This window comes from Rattus norvegicus, chromosome 3, assembly GCF_036323735.1.
Source record: "Rattus norvegicus strain BN/NHsdMcwi chromosome 3, GRCr8, whole genome shotgun sequence".
Taxonomy (NCBI): Eukaryota; Metazoa; Chordata; class Mammalia; order Rodentia; family Muridae; genus Rattus; species Rattus norvegicus.
The window spans coordinates 163169190-163188975 of record NC_086021.1 but is presented as its reverse complement, the minus strand read 5'-3'; the positions used below and the strand labels follow the sequence as shown (position 1 = coordinate 163188975).

Here is a 19786-nt window from a genome sequence, read left to right as displayed (position 1 = left end):
ATTTATTTGTACTATTTCTTTATTTATTTATTTACTTTTTATTTATTTATTCATTCATTCATTTACTCAGCTTACATCCCGATCACTGCCCCCTCCCACAGTCTATGTAGCATACCATTATGATAAATGAAAAAAAGTTTTAAATTCAGGATCTTAGTCATTATTCATGACAGAATGAGAATGTTTAAAGTGTGAATACATTAATAATTGCTGCATTGAAATTAAAATTTTATCATTGATTAAAAAAGGGAAATGCAGGGAAAATTTAATCACAAAATAATATTTTGATTTATGAATGTGTACTCCCCCATCCATAAACCCTTATCCTATTTCCTTCTGCCATTTTCTGGGTATTGAGGACAGAACTCAGAGCACTTTCTAGAAGGGTCATAGGAAAACTAGAGCTGGGAAGGATGCCTGTCATTTAAACACTTCAAGTCATCTTCCCAGCTCCCAGGAAACACATGAGACTCAGACCCAGACTCACAGAGGAAACATCTTTATTACAGCCGTGAACTGCACTGGGACTGACGCTGATCCTGGACTTCGGGCTCTTGAGTGTGTGCAGCTGTGGGCAGGGATAGAGCCCCAGCAGAATGGTTACTCCGGGACGGTCAGCAGGATGTAATCCTGTAGATTATACATATAGATTCTATATAGCACAGAGTCTCTCTATGTGCCCCACTTCTCACAGTCCGCTGCTGGCACTCCAGAGGGGCCCACACCTGTGACTCTAAGACAGAAGAGTCAGGGACTGAGTGGATAGGGCATAGAGTGGAGAGGAAAAGGAGTCTTGGGAGCATTGATGAAAAGAGCAGCACACTAGACTATTCACACTAGCTATTCTTGAGACGTTGACTGTGAACAAAGGACAGTGAGCGAGTGACTGAGCAATCAGGGCAGCCATGTAAGGATGCGTACGTTGTGCCTGTCTAGCTCCAGCTGGCATTTCCCCCTCTACACTACAGTCTGCCTGGTGCACTCTGTAGTTATGTAACTCACAACCTGGACAATGGCAGCCTACAAGGCAGCCTAGAAGCAAGTTGGTAAGCAAGGCTTGCTTTGCACAGGTCTGGTTATGAGGAGGCAACACTTCAGTGCCTGGAAGACTCTGGCTGTACTCTGGTCACCCAGACCCATCAACAGACCCCACACACCCCAGTCAGCACCTGACCTGATGGTGCCAGGACTGGTGGCATTTTTAGGGCAGTCACAAACCCTGGACTATCTGGATGTGTTCTTCTAGACCTACCCAAGCAAGGATCTCTATTCTCTAAGGTCCCTAGGCTGATGTCAGGGAGGAACAGCAGACTGGGAATTTGGGTGGGGGAGGGACACAGAGTGGTCCCATAAGGCTATGCCTGCTGCCTTTCTCATTTCAGGGTCTGGAAGGCAGGCTTTTGTAGTCAGGAATGGGGATGGGAGCCGAGGGCCTAAGCTTGTGGTCCTAAAGTTCAAGTTCACGCCTTTGTCCTGCCTTTCCTTTTGATGCAGGGTCCCGTTATGTAGCCCAGATTGGCCTGCAACTCATGAGGCTCCTGCCTCCACCTCCTGAGTGCTGGGATGTGCCGCAACCTTGGAACTCTTTTCAGGTGGAGAGATGAGAACATGAGGATATGTCTGAGACCTACCCTTCCTAGCAATACCTTCTCCACTCTCCATGGTCCTTGTCTCTGTCTTTCTCTGTCTGTCCTGTCCCTCCTGCCTCAGTGCGGAGTTTATCATAGTCACATCCAGCCTTTAGGAGACTGATTATTATGGGAGATATACTCTGTTAACTTGAGATTATGTTTCTGTCTGCCTTCCAACTTGTTCTTTGACAACTTCCTTCAAATATTTTTCATCTTTCTAAAAAATTCTATTTTTAATTCATTTGTATCTATGTATACGTTTGTATGCCTCTTTGAGTGTATGCCATGAGTGTGCGGGGACCAATGGAAGCCAGAAGAGGGTATCGGGTCCTCTGGAGCTTACAGGAGGTTGTGCTGGGAGTGGAGCTTGGGTCCTTGAGAAGAGCAGCAACACTGAGCCCCCAGACCTGGAACTTTCATTGTATGAACTTTGACCCACTTGGGAAGGAACGGAAGCCAGGATAGGGATAGGAGGCAGGTAGGCCTGTGAGCAGATCCACCAGGCAGCACTTCAGGGGCCCCTTATGCTTTCTTACGTCAGGTGGGCTGCCTCTGGCCTCCTACCCGATCCCTGCTTCCCACCCCTGAATGCTTGTAGGCACTGGATACAATGGCACTATTTGTGGATGCCCTAGGTACAAGCAGGACATCTCAGTTCTAGGGAGGTGGGTGGTCCTAGCTGAGATCATTAACTTTGAGGTCTGATAAAGCTTCCTGCTTTGTCACCCTGGCCCCGTTTTTCTCCCTTTCTGAGCCTCGAGTCTCCTCACAATCAAAGTGGGGGAGAATAACATTGACTTTATCTGTGTAGGGGAAGATGATCTTGATGAGCCCTGTGTTTTGGCTTCCTGAGGGACTCATGCTGAATGCCAAGGCCTCAGTCAATTCCTCTATAACTGAAGTACCACATTCAAGATGGCTGAGGGCTTTGGAAGTGGCCTCAGGCTCTAACTTCCTGCCCATTTGCTGAGCATCACAGGGAGACCTCTCCCCTGCACTTACCTCAGAGAAGTCCATTTGGGCATGGCTGAAGGAGATGCCTTTGATGTTGGCCAGTGGGAGGCTGTGCTCACGGAGCCACTCTGCAAGAGAAAGGCAGAGCTCAGGGCCTGGTGGGCAGGCTGTCCTGCAGGTATGTTTGGGAGGTTCCGTGTAGCTACAGACCCCAGCCCCTAGCCTCAGGACCGTTTGTGTTCCAACCTCCTACTTAACCAGGCAGCCCTGAACAGCAGGCATCCCAGGGAAAACAGACTTCACTAGGGGGGTACAACTTTTGACGTTTCAATATGACATTACCATCTACAAATGGGCTGGGCCATATTCATACTATTCTGGGATATACACATGTGTCCTGTGAGCCCCGGGTTGTACAACCCTGATTGACTCACAGTCCCTCCACACCTTCACTCACTCCTGTCTTTTAAAGGAACATTCTTCTTAAAAACACTCCAGACTTGTGAGTACTGTTAGGAAGTTCACCTTCTTCATGGTGTTTTAAGGAAGATTCAGTTTGTTGAAGATTGAAGGTTTCCTATAAATCTACTCAGGAAATATAGTCTACCCAATTCTCACACTGAACCTAAAATATCCTACCAGGGTGGTAGAAATGAAACATCTTGAAAATAGATGTCTGAATCAGGAGTCTGAATCAACTGGAAACCTGAAAGCACTAGATGTTTGGCCCTGTCAACAATATCCATTGACCATATCAAAGAGGGTAAGTATTCACAGATATGCTTCCTTGACAAACATCTAAAACTAAGCCTCAGATCAGTAAATTTATAGAGCCGGTCAGTTTGCAATTAGTGCTTCTGTGAACTAACCATTCGGTTGGATGATTTTCAAAGACTGAGTTGTGAAAAACTGAGGGCCTGGCATGGCCTCCCTCCTGTGCTGAGTGGTCTTGCTCCACCCCATTCCCCCTCCCACCCCCCAGCTACTCTGGCCTTGGAGTGACCTGGCATCTTCTCTTGGCCTAATGGTCACTTGGAAGTTAGGTGGTGGGGGCGGGGGGGGGGGAGAAGAAGAGCCCAAGAATTTGTTCTTCCATTTGTCCCCAGACCTCCCTGGGTCCTCAGCCTGAGCGCTCCTCATTCTAGTCTCTTCCACGAGGCTTGCCCAAGCCTCCATTGCTTTTTATTTTTACTTTTTTCCCTCAAGTTGTTTCATACAGCCCTCCTGGGCTTTCTCATGGGCTCTCACCCTGCCCCTTTCTCCTCTGGGTGGAGCTGTAGTATGAAGCAGTACCCTGTGTCACCGAACAGGCTCCTGACCTGGTGTTTAGACCTTGCATGACCATACCAACTTCTGTGCCTGGCCTGCTTTCTGGATTGTCTTTTGACCCTTGTGGTATTATGGGGTATGTCACACAAGCATTGAGTGAAATCCTGTGGTGGGCACAGAATGAGTAGGTCCTATCTCCCCAGCCCCTTGCAGGCGGCATCCTTGCTGTCTGACCTCCCTGGCTGCCCTGCTGGGCCTTCTACTGCCCCCTGCTCTGTGCCCAGTTAGGCTCCCTTTTGAACAGATTTGCTCGTTTCATGCCCAGAACCTTCCCTAGCCACCATAGACCTCAGGATGGAAGCCTGGCTAACATTCGAGTCTCTGCCAGCTTCTCAAAGTGATTGTTCTCAGAGCACAAAAGATTCTCAATTGAGAAGGCAAGAAGTCAGGCTCCTGGACTCAGCTTGGTCAGAGATTTGCTGGGTCATGTTGGATAAGTCACCTAACCTCTCTGGGTCTGTAGAGTGGGCCCATCTGAAAGATGAGAAGGCTGAGCCAGGTAATTCCTCAAGAGTCTCTCTCTCTCTCTCTCTCTCTCTCTCTCTCTCTTCTCTCTCTCTCTCTCTCTCTCTCTCTCTCTCTCTCTCTCTCCTCTCTCTCTCTCTCTCATACACACACACACACACACACACACACAAACACAGACTCACAGACAGACATACACATACACACATACACACACATACAGAGAGAGAGAGAGAGAGAGAGAGAGAGAGAGAGAGAGAGAGAGAGAGAGAGAGAGAGATCTTATATCACTTGGTGTGAGTCTGGACAGGATGCTAGGAACACAATGAGAAACACGAGGACCTATGTCTCTGGAAGTTCACTGTGCCGTGGGATACAGGTACTGACTACTGACCAAGTAACCATGGGGATGGGTGATGGGGGATGGGTGATGGGTGATGGATGATGGGTGATGGGTGATGGGTGATGGGTGATGGGATACACTGTGTCCAAGGAATGGCCAGGCCAGGAAGCCCAGTGCTTAGGCTTGCCCTTCGCCTTCCTAGCTCACCTCCTTAGCTGTCACAAGGCATCGCCTTGTCTTAGCATCTGTGGAGCCCAGGAGCAGACAGGGATTTTTGGAAAACTTTGGATTCCTGATAGCCAGAGGTGAGGGTGACGTATTGTGACATTCAGCTTTCAGCCCCGTTGGTCACATTTACCGTGTGAGCACACTTTGGCCAGCCTCTTGGCTTCAGCCCATCTAGCATTCTACTTGGGACCATTGACTCTCGGCCCTGTAGTTGCTGAGCTGAGTGGCCCCTCCCCTCTGATGGCCTCTTCACTGAGACTTGAAGTCACTCCCTGAAGTCACTCTCCTGGCCACCTGTCCGTGCTCTGAGCTTGCATCAGCATTAGCAGTCTCTACAACTATTTCTGAGAGCTCAGGGGTGGGCTGCTTCTTGTTTTTCCGGGAAGTCAGCCTCAACCCAGGCAAGTGTTGGCAGCCCCTGTGAATAGGCCTGGTGCTGCCCCCAGCAATGTACTGTGAGTGTGGCCAGACAGAGAGGTGGACAGAGAGGTACAGCGAGACTCACTGTTGTGATGAGGCAGGAACCACCTCTTCAGGACAGCCAACAGCAAGGCCTTCAGGTACTCTCCCTGCAATGGGAGACGGTAGGCAGCTCAGTTCCTCTAGCTTGGCACATGGATGGGGATGTGCCAGCCTAGGATAGGGAGAGCCTACAGTACAGCTGCCACACAGAGTCCAGAGATGTCCCACAGATACCATCTTAAAAAATACCAAAGTCTCCCTTTGTAGTCTAGGCTGGCTTTGAACTTGCTATCTTCCTGCCTCCGCCTCCCTAGCACTGGGTTACAGGGGCCACTGTATCTATACTGATGCCACTTTTGAAGGACTTTGGAACCTTTGGGTCAGATTAGTGAAGGCCCAAGGGAACCCTGAGGGGGTCAAAAAAGGAGACACCACCCCCCCAGCCAGGCACCATCTGTGCAGGGCAGCCCCAGAGAAGGGAACAGATGGATCCATGGGAGCCCAGGGTGCATCTTCACAGGGACCAACTCTAGTCCTTCTAGGACTGAGAGCTGCTTACAGTGGGACCCACTGAAACAGCAAGCCTCCCATCCCGAGGAATGTGCAAGGGAGTCTTGATCAGGACTGTCCCAACTTATCCGAACACAGAAGAAGACTCCTTCAGATACTTAGTTTGCTGGCTTACTAGTCTGAGGTGTGGGTGGGTAGCTTTATTTAAGGTATAATTTGTCTGAAACCATGCATAGTCACCCTGGTCTGATGGATGCCCTATGATGTCACAGTTGAGCTTCCTGACCTGAGAGCAAGAGTCTTGCTGTCTTTGACCAAGAGTCTATGCAAGTGAAGTGATGTGCCAATGACCGTAGTATTCCGTAGGGCAGGGCTGGTTAGTGGGTCTCACGCAAGGCCTGGGTTCCAGCCCAGGGAAATCTCCCTACTGTGTCTCTTGGTTCACACCCTCACTCAGCCCCACCTTCCTGGGACTTTCCTCCTTTAGGGTTAGATTCTCTGCACACAGGCCTACAGAGAGGATGTGTGGGCCATGGGAAAGGGGCTTTACTATGGGCATCCTTCTTCCAAGCAGGACGTGGGGAAGAGGTGCAGGTTGCATCAACAGTGGCTTGAGCTCAGGGACTGAAGGCCAGCCTGTCAGTTCACCCATGATGCTCAGCTCCCTGCACCTCTGCGTTTGACCTAGAGATCAAGGTTAGCCCTTAGTGAGCCTGCCCCATCTTAGATGAAACTCCACCTCCTTCCCCTCTCTGACCCATCATGGGATCCTGTTAGCTAGGTCAAGCTTTAAAATCCCAGTTCCTGACTCTTGTGTGCACAGCCACCGTCACCTCCTGGGACTCTTATCTACTCTGTGCTGACTGTACCCTGTTACAGGTCCCACTGCCTTCTCTGGTGCTGCTCATGCTCTCCAGCCTCGAGCAAGGCCTCCATCTCGTTCTGAGGAAAAGTCATCCCAGTTTGGCCTCACTATGACCTGCTCTGCCCCCTCTTTGTGTCTTGATGTCTTGATGCCCTCTCCGCTCCAGACCCCTGCTCTTCCCTCAGCCCTGGGGCACCTTCAGTCCTGGGTCTTTGGTTCACTTCTTCCTGAAATCCCTACTCTCCCTACTTCTGTTTCAGTTTTTCCTTAGAAGCTCACTTCCACTGGGCAGTAGTGGCCCACACATTTAATCTTAGCACTCGGTCCAGAGAGGCAGGTGGGTCTCGGAGTTCAAGGCCAGCCTGGTCTACAGAGTGAGTTCCACGACAGCCAGGGCTACACAGAGAAACCCTGTCTTACCCCCCCCCCCCAAAAAAAAGCTCACATTAGTGCATCCCTCAGATTCCTTTAAACACACACACACACACACACACACACGTTTTATGTGCATTGGAGTTTTGCTTGCATGTCTGTCTGTCTGAGGGTGTTAGATCCCCTGGAACTGGAGTTACAGACAGTTGCGAGCTTCCACACGGGTGTTGGGAACTGAGCTTGGTCTTTTGGAAGAACAGCCAGCTTGTGACATCTTCCCAGACTTCCTTCTAATGTTGCTGATCCCCACACTGACTTGCTTCTCTCTTCATGGTGCTGTCACCTATCTCTATGCCATATAATTTGCTTTGTTGAGGTTTATAGGCCCATATAAATATATGGTTCTATATGGGACTATTTATGTCTGCCAGCATGTGAATTTCAAAAGGGTGGGGGCCTTTGTGTTGATACTTGACCCATCTGTGTACCTAAAGCAAGACTAGGCACATAGTAGGTGCTCACTTAATATTTGTTATATTCATAATTAGGCAAGCCAGAGCCCCAGAGGCCTCACCCTACTCCAGTAGGAGTTGGGGGGCTTTAAGGTAAGATAGGATTAGGGACAGAGTATGACTCTGAGTTTCAATCCTGTGTCAGTGACTTGAGACCATTTACAATGTGCATTTATGGAGCCTTTAGAGCACAGGGCTTAAGGCAGGGACTCACCTGCTTCTCCATGATGGTAGGGTAGGAGCCCAAAGTGACCACAGCTCTGCCAGAGGAAAGAGAGTAGGTCAGTAAGTGATCTCAGTCTGGGTGGGTGTCTAAGCACTGCCCTACCTCAGGCACAGCAGGGGCAGCCATCCCTCACCACTCCTTTGCTCCCCACCTCCCTGTCAGTTGTCGCATATTCCAGACTCAAACCCGTTACCCATGTGGTGTGACCTGGAGTTGCTGTTTCTGACTCCCTGAGGAGAACACGCCTTTGCAGAGGAGTTGCTGTGAGGGATTGAAAGCAGGCAGAGCAGAGTTGGAGTTGGTCCCTTCAATGGGGGCCTCTGGCCCCAACCCCAATTGCACAAATCTCTGTTCTGTTCCATGGTCCTCACCCTGTACCATGCTGCTGTCTTCCCCACACTGTATATGGGCCTCACTGGGAGAGGAGGCACCGATGGCGCTGGCTGCTCCTGGGGGAGGGGAGGCTAGGCCTGAACCTGAGGCACCCCCAATGGAAAGGCAGGCTTGGGCCTTCACTGTTTCTGGCAGTCAGTGGGCTCGCTACCTGTGTACATGTTGGAAGGGCCTCACAGTAGCCAAGGGCTGTACGATAACAAGAACAAAAAGCCGGACTGGTTTGTTTGTTTTAATTTTAAGTGGATTCTTGCTGTGTTGCCCAAGTTGGTCTCAGACTTCTAGACTCAAGTGATCCCTCTGCCTCAGCTTTTCCAGTAGAGGACTAGCATCTCGCTCCTCTTGGTTTTGTGAGAGTGTTGATACACTTCTGTGACTTCGTGCACAGGTACAGGGGTTTTCTCCTCCATGGGGGATAGCTAGTTCTCGGCCATACAATGATGCCATGGAGGATCTGAGGACCCTATCCCATCCTTAGGATGCCACGCAGGACATCTACGGCACAATGACTTGTCTGCCCCTCAGCTGATTCCAATTTGGAGGTCAGGACATTCAGAATTAAACCATTGCAATCTGGCAGTGGGTGATGATGGCAGCTATGTTCTCCAACGTTCTCTCCAGTGGTGGGGCTGTCAGGAGCATCTTGGCCCCAGGTTTCTTTCAGCTTTGTTACTCAGCCATGCTTAAGCTTTGCCCAAGGCAAAGACCGAGTCCTTTAGGGACCTTGGAGTCCTTTGGAAGCCCTAGCTACACCTATTATAGGGTCTGGAGCCAAAACTTCTTCATGGCCTACGAGGTCCTTGGGGAGCCCCAGTGGGAGACTATTAGTTCAGAAACTGTTAGTGTCGTAGCAGTGGGTGCAGCTGCCCATGCGTAGACTGGTAGCAGACAGTGGTGGGATTGGTCATGGCTGTCCCATCTTCCTGCCCTCAGTCTGCAGGCTGGGAACTAAATCCGTGTGTTTCACTCACCCAGGCAACTGCCCCAGAGGAGGCATTGTTGGTCCCCTGCAGCGTCAGTAAGCCCTGCTGGGTGACGGTGGTCCTGCAGCCATCAAGGTGGACAGTAGGGGGTTGTGGGGCGCTAATGATCAGGCCCAGGCTCCCTCTGGTCAGATTATAAGCCTGAGTGAGGTTAAAGCAGAGAAACAGGAAGGAGAGCTAGAAGATGGCTTTCCTTGGCCCTGGTGTGGAAGGGTGGGAAGCAGACTCTATTATGAGGTAGGGGACTGAGTTTCTCCTCTAGCTCTACAACATCTTGCTGTGGTAGTATCCTATTGCTTCACATCCTGACACCATAAAGGGGTGCAGTCCTTCTGGAGTCCATAGCAGAAAAATAGAACACATCCATGGAACCTTCTGGTCCAGCTTTCCTAGTCCAGGGTGCTGGGGGAGGGGCAGGCATCATACCTACCCCTGGCTGGGACTGTGAGCTTCTCAGGGACAGCAGTTGCCACAGGCCAACTTCCTAGAAAGGCAAAGACCAAGCCCTTTAGAGTCCTCCGAGTCCTCTAAGTGTGTCCTGAGCAGACCGAGGGCTCCAGGAGGCAGCTGCCTGCACTGGACGTGCTGCCCGCACAGGAGTTAGCCTTGGCTCAAGACAGTCACGTGTGTGGCTGTTCAGAGTCGTTTATCTGGAAAGGCAAACTTTCTACGATTTTTATAATTTTCTCCTAGCATTTGTTATACTTTTTTTTGGAGCCAGGGTCTTGTTTATCATGATGCCCTCAGACTCATGACGGAGCTGAATTCTCGATGCTCCCTCCAAATGCTGAGAGTACAGGTATGCACGACGCCTGGGACTGAAGCCAGGGCCTCATGTATGCTAGGCAAGCCAGGCAATCTCTCTAGCCACCAAGCTTCTACCTGTAGCCTCTTACTATGAAAAATCCTCTAAATACAGTGAATCAGAGAGTTTCCTAGAGAACAGTCCATGCTCCACAGATATGCCATGAATAATTTCCTGCTATAGCCTTCTCACATTCCTACCCAGCTATCAATACTTCACTGAGTTTCAGGGAGCACTAAGCGTATTCTTGACCTCCGAGCTACAGTGAGTCACAAGTCATCACAGAGAAGATTAGAGAAATATCTGAAGTAAAATTCCCCCTTTCTTTTTCCTTTTCCCTCAGAATCCTATTCTCAGAGGTAACTACTGTTGACATTTTGCAGTATGTCCTGATAGACTTTTTCTACTCACACACAAGCACAGGAAGGAGCATGCTGGTCACACAGCCTTGCACCCTGTGCGCGGCACTCAATGCCTGGACCCATAGAACGTCCCCGCTCTTAATAAAGCAATGCGTCTCAGTTCACTCTGCACAGAGTCTGATTAGTTTACTAGTTGCTTGGTGGTGGGCCAGGAATTAACTTTCAACTCTGTAGCAAGTAAAGGCATGAGGAGACCTCTCTTGCCTACAGCCAGTCCCACCTGCAGATGACCTCGAACAGGTCACTTCTCTAGTCTGGGCACTCATTGGTGTAACTGTTTTAAACAACTTCCTTTGTCTGGTGTAAAGTTTCTGGACGCGGCATGTCCACTTGTGGTGTCCTGTGGACACGTAAAGTTTTTCAGATCTTGGAGCACTGTAGATATCAGATCTGAATTTTGGATGCTCCACATGTATGTGCATATGCACGTTGCATATATAATTTACATGCATATGTAATTTTACATGTAATTACACATCTATGCACTTTGCATATATAATTATATACACATATGTAATTATCTATAGAGTTAAAATGAGATCAGTGTTTTGAAAGAGTATGAGAGAGAGAGAGAGAGAGAGAGAGAGAGAGAGAGAGAGAGAGAGAGCACTTTCTCAGATCTCTACAGCCATCTTGAAGGGGCCGTGTGAGGAGATGGCATTCACGCTGAGACTACCAGTGAAGAAAGAATGTGAGAAAGGGAAGAGAAAGATGTGTGTACAAAGCACTGAGCTGGGGACCAGTGCCGCCCGTGTGCCTAGAACGCAAGGAGTCAGAAGGCAGAGCTGGGGAGACACAGGGCATCAGATTGTCCAGGAGCCTTGCTTCTATTCTGGGAGTGGTGAGAAGCTGCCGTGAGTTTTTGAGCAGCGATGTATGCAGTGGGCTTCCTTATTGTTCCCATCAGCCCTGGGACGTGTGCGAGTGCCTGAGTGTGTGTGTGTGTGTGTGTGTGTGTGTGTGTGTCCTCACCAGCATAGAGGCCACCCTCAGATATGCCTTCCCCAGCACCAACATCCAGGTAGCCTTCTGGCTGCCCTGATTGCTTTAAGCAAAGCTGACTACTTACTGTAATGATGTACCATTAGAATCCAGCCCTCTGCCCAGGCCACAAATGATATTTACAGTGGCTTCCTCTCACAGATAGTGGCAGGCACTTTCTGAGACATTGTCTGTGAGACATTAGCTAAAAGGGATCAGACTCTCACCCAGGAAGTAAGAACATCAAAGTAGGTATCAGTGAGCTCTCACCCTGCCCCTCCCACACTCTCCTCCTGGAGAGCAGAGAGCCAGGCTGCAGGGTTGTGCTGTGAAACTTCCTCAACCTCTGAAGGATATGACAACAGGTTCCACCTCTGCCAGGGAGGCTCTGAGCCTCCTTCAGAGACTCCGCCACATTGTTGTCCATTGTTTGACCTTAGTGTGAATAACTCCCCTAATAAACTCTATACTCCCCGGCCATCTATCTCAGTGTCCCTTGTGAACACCCCACCCCCAACCCTTTCATTTACCAGAACATTTCTTGTTCAGTTTTCAATCCCCCCTATGGCACTCTGATCTCTGCATGGTAGGGACCTGTGTGCACAGGGCCAGCACACTGCAGGCTTTTATAAATATCTGCTGTGTAAGAATGGGTGTGCGTTATGAAGAGAGAAGGGTGTGAGTGTTCCTCCTCTCAGATAATGGGGCTTCTGCTCTGGGTTCCAAAAGATCAAAAGGAACTAGTAAGGTTAGCCTGCTCAAGTCTAGAGTGAGGAAATGACTTTTGTGAGTGGGGTCTTGGTTTTACCATGTAAGAAACAGGCAGGGGCATTTTGTTCCTCTCTCCTGCCCATCTCCCAGCACTCACCGAGGAATCCTGGGGCTCTATGAAGATCTCCTGACTGGTGTAGAGGCAGGCCAGGATGTCATTGTAGATTTCTAGCCAAAAGGCAAAGTCTGCCATGCTGTTCTGGGATAATCCTGGGAGAGGTGGGAGAACCACGTGCTCTGACCTGGGGGGCCTCTGGTGTGGGCCACAGGGAGTCACAAGCTTCAAAGAAATGATGGAAGACGCTCAGTGGGGACAGCGCCCCCTGGTGGTCACCTGATCACAGTTCACTACGCAGACTCCAGCAGACACGATTTCTTGTGAGCCTAACCAACAGTGTCTTATCATCAGATGGGAGCCATCTGAACACAAGGAAACCGAGGCCTAGTGAGGTGACGTCATTCATTCGAATCCTCCATGAGAGACGAGCCAGAGCTTTCCTCCATGGAACTCCACCCTGTCCCTCCTGGACCTTCTTGTCCTTCCTACCTTCCATTACAGAGAGACATCAAGGCAGTGGACAGGAGCTGGGCAGTCCTCAGCCATTCTCTGTCCACACTTTCCCCATCTGGGAGCGGGCTCAGCTGTTCTCCTGCTGGCCTGACTCGCTCCCTGGGCTCCCGTTCTCTTTCCACTCCCTTGTCCGGCTCCTCTCTTGCCTGTCTTCCGCTTTGCTCCTTCCCCTCCCAGGAAGCCCTACCTCCCTTTCTCTTTGCCCCTCCTCCCCCAGCAGGTCCCCAAGGGCCCATGGCAGCCTGGAGTCGCTCACCTCCACTCTCATCAGGATGGCTCCTTCTGTGAACTCTGTGGTGGTCAAATAGTACTGGAAATCATTGGGATCAGAGATGACAGGAGCTGTGGCACAGAAATAAAACCAAACTCAGCCAGAGGCAGAGGTGGGAAGGATGCTGTGGGAGGCAGGGAGAAATCCCTTCTCCCCTGCTCAGCCTTAAGGGTTTTGATGGCTGAGCCTCCTGAAATAAGGAACACTTGTTGCGTGATGGCTTTGTGCCTGGTTGTTGGTATTGTTCTAACAGGCCTTGCCTATAGGCCTTCCATTGATCCTGCTTAACAGATAGGGAGACCGAAGCTCGGAGGGCAAGTGACATGGTACTTGTCACAAAACTATACAAACTATACTGTCCCATCCTTTTCCCAGTTAGAAAGTATCCTTCCTGTAGGCATGGGTGTCCTGTCCCTGGGTATGTTCCTGTAGACAGACACATGGCACATGGCAAGGGGCATCGGACCACCAGCCACATACGAAGAATGATGTGTAGCATGTCTTCCAGCAGGAAGTTGATCAGGTTTGTGGTCACAGGGCACACCTAGAGGGAGAGAAGAGGGGTTCCTGCTGGAACAGGGCCATGGTAGAGGGTCTCTGTTGGGGGCCCCACCCCTCTCCCCTGGTGACTCACTATCTTCTGCAGGAAAAAGGGCAGGGATCCATCCAGGGTGTCTGCCACCAGTTCCAGCAGTTGGTTTGGCAACAAGGTGTCTGATCTAGGGGAGGGATGGCAGGTAGCATACATGGGGTGTGCTAAAGGTGTGGGCAGGGAGGGGAAAGCCAAACACAGCCGAGGAAAAGTCCCCTAGGCAGGGTAGCAGGAAGGCCACAGTAACTACCTTTTCTTCCCCAGCATTCCCACCTTCTGCCCTCCTCCTCCATCTTCTTGCCCCCCTTACATCCATGTGTTTTTTTCTCTGACTTTCTTCATTATGTCCTTATTTGTATTTGATCTTCTATAAAAGTCTTTGGGATTTTCAAGGAGGAAGTGGCCCCATTGGCAATGAGGAGATCATGTCTCTATGAATAATTGATCCCCTTGGGTGTCAGGTTCTGTGCTATGTAAGTCGGTTAGTAATCTCCTCCCCAGGACCGTTCCATGCGGGCTGAGTACCGTAAGCAATGAAACCAAGGCTCCCAGAAGTCCGTAGCTGGCCAGCACCCACTGTTAGGGAGTAGCTAAGCAGAGGTTGAGTCTTACCATGACCCTTAGTGTGGAGGCAAGAGAGGCTGACCGGTGACATGTATACTCTGTGGCTTTGAAGGAGAGGCACCCCCAGCCCAGAATTTTAGAGAAGGACCACTGGAGAAGGGGCTGGGCCAGCGCAGGACTCAGGGGAGGCTCAGGAAGAACTCAGAAGTGCTCACCGTTTCAAGATCTCAATGCTCAGGCTTCCGGGTGGCGTGTGGCAATCCTCGAAGGCTACTCGGGTCTTGTTCCCTATCTGTTCTAGCCGTACTCCAATGCGTATATTCTTGATGGCTTCCAGCCATAGGCTCCTGTAGGGACAATATGTCTGGGCAGGCTCCCAGGTAGAGTCTAAGGTTGAGACCAAAAGTCATGAGCTGGCTGCAGCTTGCATTTGAAACTAGGCGAACTCCTTAAAATACAGAATCTGCTGGCAGACTGGACAGCACTGGGCCGAGGTCCTCATGAGGGCAGCAGACACTGAGTGTGACCTTGAGATGGGACACAGGCTCTCTCAGCTGGATCTTACTATTGCCACACTATCCCAACCAAGGCTGTAATATGTTCCCCAGGGTGCAGAGACATTTCTCAGGGCCCCTTGACTCTGTCACAGTGCTCTCTTAGGCTTAACACCTCTCATCCAAGCACTTACTAAGGGGTCTGCTTAGCTTCTGACACCAGATGAGATCAAATGCATTCCAGGTGGAATGGTCAAAGACTCCCCCATTAAGTGATAAAGTTGCACCAAAAATCATATTCCCAAGAAAGGCGGGGACTGGTATATTCCCAAAGGGCATGGTGACCCTCCCTACTTCACTAGCCAACGTGTGTCTGTATCACTGCCTCTGCAGGTGGCCACGGGGACAGCCACTTGGTCCAGGGATGTGAAGATGGACTCCTGACCTACTGCAGTAAGGGACTAGAGCTATGCCTGGTTCTAGACGCACGCCCAGAGAAAGGGTGCTCCTGCTTCAGCTGCTCAGCCCAGGGGCCGCAGACCCTTCCCAGACTGTCCCATCAGCACAAGTGTGCCCACGTGCACCAATAGCATGGGAGAGAGCCCTTACTGCAGACTCACTGAACGACCCAGCGCAGGCTGCTTCCCCATTCCAGACCTCAGTTTCCCTGTCAGCCAGTATTTGTAGAATGTGCTTGTGGTGACACATGGCTTTTGTTAGTCCTGCTTCCTGGCAGCATGTGGGGAGGAAATGCCATGGCTACTTACTCCAGGAGTGAGAGGTACAGTTTGCAGCGCAGTGTGATCTGCAGAAGGCTGTCACTTAGAATTTCCAGGGTGACTTCTGGTCCCTTGGCATCTTCTATGACCAACCTATGGGAGGCAGGGGGTGAGGTGTCTGGCTCTGTGTGTATCTGGAGTACTTAGAATGGAAGCTGGTGTCAGGAGAAGTGGAGAGAGCTCTGGGGCAGCCTGTCCTTACATAGTGGTCTGCCAGAGACCACGGAACTCTGCTTCCAGTCTCTAAGCCTGGAGGACCTGGGCAGTCCTTACCCTTCTCTGGGTCAGCCTCTAACAAGCAGGGACCGTAGCTTAAGTCTGCACACACAAAACTGGCTGATTCCAAGTACCAGACTCTGGGGCCGAGGCTGTAGTTCAGCGGGAGATGTTTTGACAATGCGCATGGGACCCTGGGACTGATTCCAAGGTCTCAGGGATAAGAGTCAATGAGCTTTTCGAAAGAAAAGCCAGCAGGCAAGAACGTGGGGACGCAAGAGTCCTGGCAGCCCCTCTAGTTTCCACGAGGGACCCACAGGCCCTGCCGAGCATTCTTCAGCACTATGCTCCCTTGCCTTCCCTTCTCAGGTGTCTCTCCTCCCTGGGCTTGGAGGGGTCAAGTTTGCACCAGGGACACCAGTGTCAGCTGCTGATTCCTCAGAAGCCACTAAGGCTGGCAGCAACACCTTCTCTCATAGGGAGGAACTTGGCTACCAGCAAGGAGACTTCTGGAAGGGGTTTCTTTTCCTGTTTGTTTCAAAACAGGGTCTCATATGTCTGGGCTGGTCTCAAACTTCCTATGTAGCCGAGGACTGAACTTCTGATCTTCTTGCTCAGCCTGGAGGATATTTTTAGGATCAGATTATGTGGTGCTTTCCTTTTCCCCTCTCAAGTCATGTCCTGGGATAGGGTAGGCTTAAACCATGGCATGGTTACCCAGGTGGGTGGGGGAAGCGGTGGACAGTGCCAGCACCCGGCATGGTGATGGTATTTGCCTATGCTGCCTCCCAAGCCTCCCTGGGCAGTGTTCCCCATACTATAGTTCCCGGCCTCTCCATTTCACTCCCACCAGAAAATCCATTTTGGAGCCTGGAGTCTTAGGACCTATGCGTCTTTCCTTGCTAATGTTGGGGAGGGACTCATGCACTCACGGCTGAGCCTGTGGCTGTGCAGGCCTCCCTCAAGGCAAATAAAATCAGTACTGTTTGTCTAGGTGGGCTCTTGCTCTGCTAGCCTTTCAGGGTTGAGCAGACAGCATGGCGGGTATCTGGGGACCAGCTAAGGGACTATAGACCTGACACTAACACTCGTTGTGTGGGAGGGCAGGACAGGTGTGGCCAGATTTTCATGGGTTGTACTATGTTCCCATGTCCAAGTTCAAGTTTTGGCCCCTAGGACTGCAGAACATGACCTTATTTGGAAAGACACTGGCTGCCAGCATGATTAGTAAGGGTGAAGTCATACTAGAGTAACCTAGACCATAAGCCAATATGGCTGTGTCCTTAGAGAAAGGGACTTTGAACTCAAGGATGTCCCAAGAGATGTCAGTATCAGGCACAAGGTGCCAGCACCAGAGGCTGCTAGTGGATGCCAGGAGCAAAGGCTGAGCTCTGCCTCCAGGAAGCAGCTGCAGGCGCCTGCCTTGGCCGCCATTCTACAGGGAGACCGCTGGCTCCGGACACTTCAGTGCGGCTGTGCTGGCAAACCCATCCAATTGGGAAACTTGGATCTTGAGATATGGCCGTGTCATTCAAAGGCAGGCAGTTAACTGAAGCTATTTTTGGAAACCCTTCATATTTGTAAAGCATAGGAATGAGGAACCACAGAGGGGAAGACTCTGCTTCTTTCCTGGAGGGCTTTGGAGAGGTTTGGAAAGGTAGCCACACAGTAAGTAGGAGGACACCTGCTTCATGCATTTGAGGCTGAGGAAAGGCTGTAGACACCAGGTTGCCCGCCCACTTCTGCTCCACTTGACAGGGAAAGGCCCCTGAGGGAGAAGAGAGGCATAGGCTACCTCATCGACCACTCACCCGGCTGTCTCCAGCAACTTCTTCAGCTCAGGGATAGTCTTCCCAGACAGCAGGTCCCCTACGAGTGACAGGTCCAGCCCACTCTTCTTCTTGACAAGCTCCTTTCTGACAAAGGGCAGGCGGTCCAGGACAGACACACCCTCACTTGGGGATCCAGTCACAGTCATCCTGATCACACCCTTCAGGACCTGGTACTCTAATAGTAGATCTGAGATGTCTGGGGACAAAAACAACTTCTCAGGGTTCATTCAGCCATTCAGCAAACACCCACTGGCACCTGAACTCAGCTAGAAGGTAAGATAGCCATTCAACAAGTTCTTATCAGGAGACCAGAGCTCAGATCTCAATATATTGCCCAGGTTAGTTTCAAACTACTGTGCTTAAGTGATTGTCTTGGCTTAGCCTTGCCTTGCCATCCCAACTCAGCCAGCAAGTAAGTCTCCTCTTCTCGAGGAGCTGCGTGGCTCCCACTGCTCTGGAGTTGACATGGTAGTCGGGGAGAAAGACAAACTAGAACTCAGACCAGCAAGTAAAGTAAGTTTTGGAAGTGTTACAGAGAAAATGAAGCAGGGCGGAGTCTAAGCGTGACTGGGGTGAGCAGTGACTGCTTCGGACATGAAGGTCCTCGAGGGCTGCTGTAAGGAGGAGGCTTAGGGCAGACACCCCGAGGAGGTGAAGGAACTCATTATGGAAGGGTCTAGGGAGAGCAGCAGCACATGCAAATGTCTCCAGGTCACCAATCCTCAAGCTGGGACAAACCCTTCAGACAAGTGGCAGGGAGAGCAGCAGGCAGACAGACAGGTTAGCAGGTGCTATGTCTGGACAAGTTCATTGACGAGGTTTCACCAGAGGACTGTGGGAGCTAGAGAGACCTGACTGCTACAGGGAGATCAGAAGATATTTCTGGAGGAGGGGTGGTAAGGACTTTGACTTCTAGGCCCAGTCAGAGCACACTACATTTAGAAGGAGAGAAAGGGGGATGGGCCCACAAACAGCCAAGGAGGCAGCCATGACCTCTATGCGGTGGGAGGTGGTAAGGAGGACATTGGAGGGTTTGAATGGCAGGGCGAGGACTGCTCGTGACAAGCGTTAGAGCAGAGGAGGGGCAAGGGCAGTTGTGCACACTGGTAAATGGACACCAGAGAAGCCCAGAGCTGTTGTCCATGGCTCTGCCTTCTTGGAGGCCATGCTTGTCCAAGCTCATTCCTTGAGATTCACCTGTTTCCAGCTGGGTCTTGTTGATCCGCAGGAAGAGAGGGCCATGGGTCATCCCTCGGGCTTGGGGCAGCATCCCCCAGCAGAACAGCAGTGCACACAGCAGCAGCAGCATCCTCCCTTCAGAACCTGCAGCGTGGAAGTGAGAGCTTACGTTCTCTCCAGGGACCCGCAGTGCCATGACCCCACACTACCCTGGTCCCCATCTTTTTATATTCTAACAGCCCTGCTCTGGGCCTGACACCCTTACGGTAAAACATAAGTGGCAGAGCTTGGATCTGAACCCAGGATGACCAGATGCTAAGAACCTTTGCTCTATTTCCCCATGTAATGGTGGAGGCACAGCAAACATCTGTGTATGTGGGTGCTGTCTCCTTTGTCCTTACCGCTCTGAATGGAGCCTTCTAGATCTTTCAGGACTGTGTCACCAGGTTTCTTAAAGGACTACTTTTATACACCAGGCTCTGAAGTGAAGGGCGGGTACATGGTGAGAAGACAAGGCCCCTGGCAAGGTTTGGCAAGCCCAATTCTTCAGCGAAAGAATCACTTCTCTTGGCACTTTGCAGCCAGGGGCTTTTGGCCAAAACCGATAGAGCCTGTCACTGATGCAGGGCCGGGGTAGGGGACAGCAAGCTCAGAATGTGGCCATTGGACTCCAAGGAGGAAGTGGGATGGGCTTGGGCCCTTTCCCTTTGGCGTATCTCCCGCTCTTGTGAGGAGGCTGCTAATGCAAGATGTGACTGGCATATATCCCAAGGTGGTAAGGGTGTGTGTGTGTGTGTGTGTGTGTGTGTGTGTACATATGTGTGTGAGTGTGTGGGTGACATGTGTGAGCAGGTGAGGGGCGAAGATGAAGCTGGCAGTGTCCACCTTGTTCCTGCCCTTCCCATGTCCTTCCTCTGTATGTCACCCAGGCTCTTATCTCATTTCTACCCAGATGTGGTCACCAAAGGTGCAGACAGGTCCTAAATGGTTGCTTCGACTATGTGGGATCTGAGGAATGGAGAAAAAACTGTGTTCA

At 50.9% G+C, this 19786-nt stretch overlaps 1 protein-coding gene across 1 annotated transcript; it reads right to left on the bottom strand.

Moving 5' to 3' along the window:
• Positions 1–483: 483 nt before the first annotated feature.
• On the bottom strand, positions 484–19116 carry Bpifb5 (BPI fold containing family B, member 5). The gene is made up of 15 exons (XM_001074561.6): positions 18769–19116; positions 17551–17767; positions 15512–15616; positions 14466–14597; positions 13729–13813; positions 13575–13638; positions 13080–13165; positions 12350–12532; positions 9704–9757; positions 9262–9414; positions 8091–8158; positions 7886–7931; positions 5456–5519; positions 2634–2713; positions 484–630 (listed from the first exon to the last, which is right to left on the bottom strand). Exons 1-15 carry the CDS (start codon positions 18944–18946, stop codon positions 601–603), a joined length of 1545 nt encoding a protein of 514 aa, XP_001074561.2. The 5' UTR covers positions 18947–19116; the 3' UTR covers positions 484–600.
• Between the last annotated feature and the right edge of the window lie 670 nt (positions 19117–19786).